This window comes from Vigna unguiculata, chromosome 5 (genome assembly GCF_004118075.2).
Source record: "Vigna unguiculata cultivar IT97K-499-35 chromosome 5, ASM411807v1, whole genome shotgun sequence".
In the NCBI taxonomy this organism is placed as follows: Eukaryota; Viridiplantae; Streptophyta; class Magnoliopsida; order Fabales; family Fabaceae; genus Vigna; species Vigna unguiculata.
The window spans coordinates 14,580,401-14,591,097 of NC_040283.1; the positions used below are offsets into that span (position 1 = coordinate 14,580,401).

A 10,697-nucleotide genomic window follows, 5' to 3' on the forward strand; every position below is an offset into this window, starting at 1 on the left:
CCATTGAACCTTTCTCTCAAATTTCACCTTTCACCTTTGAGATTGTGTACTAGTAGAACTTGAAGATTGTCTTTTTCTTTTTTAACTAGAATTTGGTTCCTATAAATCTATAATAAAGTAAAGCCATCTAAAACCATAAAATCTACTTCATTTTCCTTTTTGTTCATGACCTCAACATTTATAAAAATTTCAACTCCATACGAGTTGAATAATAGAACATTTCCCGCAACAAGGTAGGTTGGTGGCCTGACCCGCCATTTTTAATTTTTTTTCTATTTTTTTTAAGTTTCCAATAACAGAGAAAATGGAGATGGAGTTAATGTAGTCTGCAAGGGATTTCACAAAGAGAGAGGCTAAGAAGTAAACAAGCACAACCTGAAAAAATGAAGAAGACGAACACCACAAAAATCCAAAAATCTCAATTCTCAAAAATCCCAATTTGTAAAAACCCTAATATGTAAATGCCCCAATCCAAAAAAATTCTGACCTAAAAATTCATCACAACCAAAAGTAACCACCATTTGTATGTTGTTGAAGCTTAAGTAGGTTCGTGATCACTAAAGAGAACGAGGAGCGTTGTCGGAGTCGCTCAAAGTGGCAGGAATGTTGCGCGAAGTAGGGGGAAGGGAAGAAGGGTTTTGGAAGTGAGAAGAGAGGAAGTTTTAAAGGGCAGGGAAGAAGAGTTGCTCTAAGTGGTACCTTTGCCACCAATGTGAGGTTTTACTCTGAGTGAATGAGTTTGCCATGAGTGTGAGAGTGAGATGAGGGATGATGAGAGCCCTAGTTTGAGAGATGAGAGTTTGGACTACACTTTTTTTAACACTACAACCCACATGTATTTTAAAAAAAAATGGGGTTGGCCCAGTTAAACTCGCAGGCTGGCTCGTCAATTTGACAAGTTGAGGAGGTCGGGCCGATGTGGGCTGACAAGTTAAAATTTTTGTTTTGGCCCGTCTTTTTTTTAGTAGGATGGCGGTTGATTCGTTGGACCTAGCCCATTTTACCATTCCTAGTTAAAATATCATCCAACATATTATTAATCAATTACCCTTTTAAATTACTATATCCACACATTATGAAAGTTGTGTAACCACCATATATATATATATATATATATATATATATATATATATATATATATATATATATATATATATATATATATATATATATATATATATATATATATATATATATCAAAATAAAAATATTAAAAGTAATTACATAAATTAAAAGCAAGCAATAAAGAAAGAAATAAACAAAGTTATAATATCTATAAAGTGGTCAATTTGATAAGTGACCCAGATATTAACCCTAACTCATTGCTAAAATAAGTCTCTTTTTGTTAACTCACCAAATGAGTGGGTTGAAAAATCTTAGCCCTCGGATAAGCTGGATTTGACCCATTACAACATTAAAATAAGATTTCAATTAACTCCTAAATATTTTTGTTCATAATTAGATGAATCGATAACATATTCTAAATTGCATATTGTTTTCAATATATTTTATATTAATAGTAAATGTGTTAGTTAGCAAGTCTTCAAGAAATTTTTAAAGTTTGGTTTTTAAAACCAATTCACCTCGCTCTTCATTGTAAATGAGCCATTATCATTTTTAGCAAAATGCAAATCATTTAAACCCTTTTTTATGTTATTTTCATAAGCTTTTTTACCAAATGTATTTATCAATTACTTAAAATAGTTAACCACATTTTTAATCGAAACAACCATTGATTTTTTCTCTCCAAATTCTCCTTTGAGATTGAGTACTAGTAGAACTTGAAGATTATCTTTTTCTTTTTCAACTATAGTTTGGTTTCTATAAATCTATAGTAGTATTAAAACCATCTAATCCCATAAGATCTATTGACTTAAAGAGACTTGAAGATTTTACAAACCCTTGAAGCTTGAAGATATGTATATATGTCCTTGCTTAACGTAGAATTAATTTGTTCCTAGGAGTCTTTTAGTCTATTATTAAAGAGAGAGTTTGATAGATTGTGTGGCTTTGACATAAAGATATGTATTCATCATATAAAATCAGATAAAATAACAATTAATTAGTTGATTTCACTTAGTTAAATGACAATGATTCACTAGTGCAGTTTTGACTATTTAACTCGCGTTATAGATCTCGGTTATTAGGAAACCAAAGCATATAATGGCGCGGTGGCATTTTTGCAATTCCTGCCAGCTTTTCTGCCTTGGTTCCCTCAATAACCAAAGCAGAATCTACTTTTCTGCCTCGGTTGCAGTAAACCCGCTTCCATAAAGCCTTTTAGGCTTCGGTTTCCCTGACCTGAAGCAAAAAATTAACTGGAAGAGTCACATTTGGCTGTGGTTATAATTGAACTGAGGCCAAAAATCACTGTTTTACCTTGGTTAAAATTGAACCGAGGCCAAAAATCACTATTTTACCTCAGTTAAAAATTGAACTGAGGCAATATACCAAGTTAGGGATTCAAAACGCAAATGCACTGTTCTTCGTCTTCTACAATGCAACATTCATGTTTTCTCTCATCTGAACGTGCCGCAGCTGTCCACAACGGTCATTGTCCAACCTCCATTCACGTCGTCAGCCATCCTCGAGCCTCCTTCCACGTTGTTGTGGTCATTTGGGTTCCATAGTAGCTGTTGGTTTGTCCCACGCAGCCACCGCGCCAGCCTTTGTTGTGCCACCATTCCACGCCATCAACAACTCTTCGTTTTCTCCAAACAAAGCTTCTCCATTGTTTGTTAGTCTCTCGCGCCACCGTTGCTCCTGTTCCAGCAAGCCACCGTCGCGCTCTGTCATGTTCTCCCTACGTGTGGTGGTTAGTTGAAATTCAAAAAATTACGCAATTCCCCTTTTTTTTTATTTCGCGTTTTGTATAATTGTTTTTGCGATTTGGGTTGTTGTTTTGCATTTTGTTGGGATTTTTTGGTTTTTATTTTTTTTCTCCTATTTTTTATTGTTGTGTTTTTATGGTTGTTTTCTTTATCAAGTATTGTTGCATTGTGGTGGGACTGTGTAACTTTCTAGAACATGAGTATCGTTGCATCCTCCCAATTTCATTCGCTTTGCTTTTCACGCTCCCAGGTTCTTATTTTTGTAATATGAGTCTATGAATTTATAGTCTATTATGTATTAGTTTTATTGTATGTATATGTGATTAATTATTTGCTCAAGTTAATTTCTTATTTTGCAGACATTCAAGAGTACTGCACCAATTATCGCGAAATCCATAAAGTTTGATAGGATAGCATGTGTCAAATTTATAATTCAGATGTACAATAGTATTGATTAAGATATTGACTTGTTGTTACAAGACACTTTCAAATGTATTTGGATTGTGGATGATGTCATGTTTCATAAAATGTATAGTTTTGTTTCTGGTTTGACTAGTTTGGTTTTCTAAAAAAATATGCAGGTTAAAGAATTTGGGAATATCCAAAAACAAAAATTTTATTTAAAAAGTTATCAAGACAAATGGCCTCGGTTCTCATTAGAACTGAGGCAGAAAGGAGGGTATATGGCCTCGGTTCTCATTAAAACTGAGGCAGAAAGGTGAATTTTTGCCTCGGGTAACACCGAGGTGAATTTCTCACTAAAAGCTGACCCTTTTTTGCCTCGGCCTTATATGCCTTGGTTCTCAAATCGAGACAAAATAGCAAAAATAACCGTTTTCAATTACCTTTTCTGCATTGGTGATTCATTTTGACACCTCTAATTTGGATTGAGTAAATCTTTTTGATATATATAACACTTTTGAGTTTTTTTTATCGATAAATGTTAGTTGTTATAATTTTTGTTAGTGAAAAAGTTGAACCCAAAATCTCTCTCACCGTTCCTTTTAAACCCTTCAAACCAACATTATATCTCCCAAATGTTAATAGGAGAAGTTGAACTCATAACTTGTTTCATCCTCCTTTTCAATTTTTATCACTAGGTCAACCTTATACCTCGAACAAAATTTTGAGTAACCTTTTATTTTAATTTTTAAGAAAAAAAAATTACTTTAAAAATTGGTTAATGTGTTTTCTCTTGTAGAAAATACTTTATAAACCATTTTTGAGCATTTTAGTCTTATGACCTTTTTCTTACGTTAGTTTCTGTCATATGAACTGCTTTTCAACATACTCCATATATCTTGGGACCCAACCCATAAATTGGGTCAAATTAATGGACTAATTTTCATTTATGAAAGCAGGTGTGACAAAAGTTCACACTGTATATTTTACACCAATTATTATATAGCCTTTTTATTCATAGACGTGTCAACTATTACTGTTTCTAACGGATAATGACTTTCTAATGGATTACGACTTGGCGGCTAAAATTTACCAAATGGCATGTTGTTATTTTATTTTTAATATTTAAATCATCACATATGCACAAAAGTTTTATATTCTTTTGTTCCTTAATGTTTACATTATTTTATATATAGTTTGTCATTGATTTCCTTCATCCATTTATATTTTTAAAAAAATCCATCAGCATCCTTTATTTTCCTTTCCGACCACATGTTCTACAGATAAGAGAGCGTGTACAATTTCTTTTCCGAAAATAGTCTTCCTGTCACACATGAATACATCTTCCTAAATACATGTCCAATAAAAAACAGAACAGTACGGTTTGTGCAAGCGAACATTCTGCCAGTTCTTTACATATAAACCGCAGCATCATTCACATTCTCATAAATCATCAAGAACTTGGTCTCTGAAGCAGTTCAGTTCGATCATGGGTTTCTCAATCTCACTCTTTCTCCTTCTCTTGCCTCTTTCGTTCCAATTTTCATCTTCCCTATTCTCGTTGAACAAGGGGTCCTCTCTATCTGTGGAGAAACATGCACAAGACATTATTCTCTCACCTAATAAAATGTTCTGTGCTGGTTTCTTTCAAGTTGGCGAAAATGCCTTCTCCTTCGCCATATGGTTCAACGACCCTCACACTCACAACCCCACCACTGTGGTTTGGATGGCAAGCCGTGATCAACCCGTAAATGGGAAGCTCTCAAAGCTTTCTCTTTTGAACAGTGGTAACATCGTCTTGGTTGATGCTGGCCAAATCACTACTTGGTCATCAAACACAGCTTCACATGCCCCAGTAAGGTTGCATCTCCAAGATGTTGGTAATCTTGTGCTAGATGATCCCCAAGGAATCATTTTGTGGCAAAGTTTTGATTTCCCAACGGATACTCTGCTTCCTGGTCAACCTCTTACCAGATTCACGCAACTTGTGTCTTCAAGAAGCTTCACAAATCATTCATCTGGCTTCTATAAGCTGCTATTTGACGATAATAATGTTCTTAGTCTCATTTATGATGGCCCTGATGTTTCAAGCACATACTGGCCTCCACCTTGGCTACTCAGCTGGCAAGCTGGAAGATTTAACTACAATAGCAGCAGAGTCGCAGTGTTCAATTCTCTTGGCAGTTTCATTTCATCAGATAATTATGCTTTTTCCACGTATGATCACGGCACGGTTATGCCCAGAAGATTAACACTGGACTCTGATGGTAACGTCCGTATGTACACTCGAAATGAGGTTTCAAGGAAATGGTACGTTTCCTGGCAATTCATATTTGATACTTGCAGCATTCATGGGATTTGTGGAGTTAACAGCACTTGCAGCTTTGATCCTAGGAGGGGAAGGAGATGCTCGTGTTTACCGGGGTACAGAATGAAGAACCGTAATGATTGGTCATACGGGTGTGAACCCTTGTTTGATCTTACTTGCGGTGGAACTGAGTCTACCTTCTTAGAGATACAGGGCATTGAGTTATATGGCTATGATCATAATTTTCGCGAAAACAGTACGTACATGAACTGTTTGAATTTATGCTTGCAAGATTGTAACTGCAAAGGGTTTCAGTATAGATATGCTGAGGGGCAAGGATTTAGCTGCTACACAAAGTTACAGTTGCGGAATGGAAGGAGTTCACCAGGATTTAATGGAACAATTTCACTGAGACTGCCAAAAGGAAATAACTTCTCCAAGGTGGAATCTGTGAGAGCAGATGATCATGTTTGTTTGGTGCATCTTCAAAAGGGCTATGTTACAAAGCCAGAAAATCGTTATTTGAGATTCTTTTTGTGGTTTGCTACCGCAGTTGGAGCTTTAGAATTGATTTGCCTTTCCATGGTTTGGGGTTTCTTGATTAGGACGCGACAAAAGTCTAGTGCAGATCAAAAAGGGTACCATGTTGCTGCAGTGGGAATCAGAAAATATAGTTATTCAGAGTTGAAGAAGGCGACAAAGGGGTTCAGTGAAGAGATTGGAAGGGGTGGAGGAGGGGTTGTGTACAAAGGTATTTTATCAGATGAAAGACATGCAGCAATCAAGAGACTGAATGAAGCTAAACAAGGAGAAGGAGAATTCCTTGCTGAAGTGAGCATCATTGGAAGGCTTAACCACATGAACTTGATCGAAATGTGGGGATATTGTGCTGAGGGAAAGCATAGATTATTGGTGTATGAGTATATGGAGAATGGTTCTTTGGCAGAGAATCTCTCATCCAACACTCTTGATTGGAGTAAGAGATACAACATTGCTCTTGGAACAGCAAGAGTTCTGGCATATCTGCATGAAGAATGCTTGGAGTGGATTTTGCACTGTGATATAAAGCCACAGAACATACTTCTTGATGCTAATTATCAACCGAAGGTAGCAGATTTTGGCCTGTCGAAGCTACTGAACAGGAACAACCTGAACAACAGTTCAAGGTTTTCAATGATAAGAGGAACAAGAGGGTACATGGCACCTGAGTGGGTTTACAATTTAGCAATCACTTCCAAAGTGGATGTTTACAGCTACGGAATTGTTCTTCTGGAGATGGTAACTGGAAAAAGTCCAACAATTGGTGTTCAAAGCATTGATGGAGAAGAATCATATAATGGAAGGTTGGTAACATGGGTGAAAGAGAAAAAGACTGGTACCTACTCCTCTTGGCTGGAACAAATCATTGATCCTGCAATTGAAACAAACTACAATAAATTTAAGATGGACCTTTTGGTTAGAGTGGCTTTGGCTTGTGTTGAGGAAAGCAAAGATTTGAGACCCACCATGAGTCAAGTTGTCGAAATGCTTCAAACCCATGAAAATAATCCAAAGTCTTAATAATGGTGTGCCACCACGTTAATTCTTCAAGATTACATATACATCTTCATTTTATCTACATTTGTAATATCCTTGTTTTTTTTCTATTTTTCTCTTCTTATCACATTATATAACCTATAAATCTATCATTTTAAATCTTTTTCTCAATACATATTAAGTGTTAATGAAAGAAGGTGTACATGAATTGTTTTTTTTTTTAATATGTATTGATATTTCAACCATTGTTATGATGATGTCTGAGAGTTAGAGCTGTCAAAATGGGTAATCTGACCCGACCCGACTCGATCTATCACGGGTTGATGATTTAGTGAGTCAATCCAGCCCGTCTCACTTTTTAGCGAGCCAAAAAAATTCGAACCCGACCAGTCCATCACGGGTTGGTGGGTTAAACAGGTTGGCTCACAGGTTCACTTAATTAAAAAAATATAATTTTTTTATTTTTTTCACTCAAAACTAAATTGTAATTCTAATTAAAATCTAAATACAAACCAAAATAAAAAAAATACAAATTATTTATGTGTTGGATAAAAAAACAACCTAACATGACCCAAATGTAAAGTCCAACTTAATAAAAAAAATAAAAAATACTTGTGTGACCCTTTTATCTAGGAGTTGGTGAGCCAACTTAGCTCACCACGGGTTCAATCCGGATGAGCCAAGTTTTAGATGAGTCGGGTCAAAAATTAGCTCGTACTGAAAATTGTAAAATAATTTCAACCCAACTCAGTCTAAACTCGTGATAAGCTGAATTGACTCGCGAGTACCAACCCATTTTGACAGCTCTACTTAGAGTTATGCATACAAATGTTTTGTGCATGTACATACAGAACCTTCAAACCAGAAAGTCTTATTTGTACACAATTATGCTTCCTAACCACTTCAAAAGAATCAGGTCAAAGAGCACAACTTGTTAATTAAATCATGCAATTTGTTAACATCCATGTACATCACATTTGTCCGTAAACACATAATTATTGGGTGGTGTCACCGAAAAATAAAATAAACACAAAATAACAATATTTTAATTACATTAATATAAAGTTTATATATATATATATATATATATATATATATATATATATATATATATATATATATATATATATATATATATATATATATATATATATATATATATATATATATCATTAAAGTGTACTGTTAGATGGGTATCTTGTCTATGAAACTATTATTTTCCTAATTATTATATTACGTCAATGCATACAATCCAAGATTATACACGAAATTCAATGAGATATTTGAGCAAGAGTTTTGAGTACAATAGAGTGGTTTTGAAAAAAAAAAAATCTTTAGAACACACAGGATCTTACTCTTGTTAAAAAACGATATTTAGCTTTCTAACTATTGTTGATTCTAATGAGATGAAAGAGATGGAATTTATAGAGGAATAAGTCAGAGGAAAAAGAAATACACATATGATAGAGAACGAAAGTGGTGGGAGGGATTTTTCACTTGTTAAACTATTAATTTCTCTTAATAAGTTAATCATTACTAGAGTTTTTTTTATTTATTCATTCCCTATTTATAAGACATTTCTAGGATTTTTTGAAATTGTTTGATATTAAGTTTTTAAAATATTTTTACATTAATTAGAATTTTTGGGTTAGAATAATAAATAGTCACTATTAAATATTTGATTTTTAGTGTCAGTTAAGAGTATAGTTTAATGATGATTTTAATTGTCACTATTTTTACTTTCAAAAGTTAATTAAAGAACATGTAATTTAGCGTCATAAAAGTTTTATAGTGTTGATTTAATACAACTATCGAAACAATCGTCATTAAAATTATTATAGTCAATTTTATTCACTCTAAATTAACTTTTTTTAAAAAATATTCAATATTTAGCGACAATTATAATTATTATTAAAATTATAATTATTTAAAATATATATATATTATATATATATATATATATATATATATATATAATATTTAGCATAAGTTATAACGACCAACAAGTAATTTTTTTTAAAAAAATATTATCTAATATTTAATAACAGTTATAACCAACACCAAAATCATAATTATTTCATAAAAAAATATCTAATATTTAGCGGTCAAAATCATATTTTAAAAAAAAACATCTAATATCTCGATGCAATTATAATCGACAAATTTCTACTAACTACAACTTAAAAAACAAAAGCTGATACAATAAATTTCTACAAATTAACTTACATAACTAATTTTATTTTATAAACAAAATTATTTTTGTTATTTCATATAAGTATTTCTAAAAGATCCAAAGAAAGTCTGCGTTACTAATAAAGTTAAATGGTCGAGACGGACCAGAAAAATCAAGAATTACCTCTCATTCGACATTCTCCTGATTCTGTAAGATAATAATTACTACAACCAAGATAAAAGTCATAAACATAGAAATTGTTGTTGAATATTGTAAAAGCCAATTCAACATTTGGAAATATTGGAACACATAAAACGTTGGAATGTAAAATATTACCAAAAAAGCAATTTACTTGACTCTTTGATGCCCTCAAATTCTCCACCAACTCTGCAATCTCAAACTTCTTTATCACTATAAGCGCCTGCATTAATAGCACAAATTATAAATACTACATAGTTATCATGCTTATAAAATGCTTGTAAAGCTCTTCCAATAAATGGACATATTCACTTCCATTGCAGACAAATATTTTATCTGCAGTATATGCAAAGAATTATGAGGTACACGTCATCAAAGACATAAATAGACATGTAATGAGACTTCAAAGGGAGAATAATGACATAGGCATCCAATTCTCAAAGAAATTATTAAAAATGAAGTGTAAGAAGACCAACATCCCAAACCTTCTCCATTCCTAATCTCAAATTAATTGTATAATTACGGAGAAAATTATGAGTTTCTAGTAGAATGCAATCGATATAAGGTATGTCACACATGATAAGGTAAAATTGTCTTCTTTGGAGACTCTTCAATTTACAGATATAAGCATAAAAAAATGATAAACTTAATATTCAAACTATAACACATATCCTTGATTCAGAAGATTTTAATTATCATATAGCTAAGTTTAAGGAAACACAGTTGAAAGATGTGAATGGAGAAGCACAAATGAGATAAGAAGATCTTATAACTAGTGAGTCAACTACTCTTAAATAGAGAATGAATCAGTACATATAATCAAATCCTTGCTAAAAAAGCATGAATCTACTATAAAAATTATCTTAACAGCAATGGTACGACCATTAAATGCTTCCAAGTCGGTTTAAACTTTATGAAACCTTTCATTTCTTATATCCTCTATTAGAGATATCACCATAATAAATGGGGGGAATGCTATACAAGAATAAAAGGTATTACCTACCATAAATCTGTAGATAATGTTCAAAATCTGTAGGTAAAACAGATTTACTTACGGATTATCTACAGTCAAAAATCCGTAGGTAATATGAGCGTAGCTAAGGCTTACCTACAAAATTTCAGATCCGTAGGTAATTTCCTACGGATAAATCAGTAAATAATTTCGTGTTAGTTACCTACCGATATATCCGTAGGTAATTATCTCTTTTTGAAAAGATCCGTTTGGGTTTGTCTGTACTACGATTTTCCT

The 10,697-nt window shown here is 33.0% G+C and overlaps 1 protein-coding gene across 1 annotated transcript; it reads left to right on the forward strand.

Annotated features, from left to right (window-relative positions):
• The first annotated feature begins 4,541 nt into the window (after window positions 1-4,541).
• LOC114184810 (putative receptor protein kinase ZmPK1) lies at window positions 4,542-7,235 on the forward strand. Its single transcript, XM_028072119.1, has one exon. It carries the CDS (start codon window positions 4,723-4,725, stop codon window positions 7,099-7,101), a length of 2,379 nt encoding a protein of 792 aa, XP_027927920.1. The 5' UTR covers window positions 4,542-4,722; the 3' UTR covers window positions 7,102-7,235.
• Window positions 7,236-10,697: the final 3,462 nt, after the last annotated feature.

Bases quoted from the DNA above. Each gene is read 5' to 3' on its own strand.
- LOC114184810 (XM_028072119.1), top strand. From the start codon at position 4,723: ATGGGTTTCTCAATCTCACTCTTTCTCCTTCTCTTGCCTCTTTCGTTC.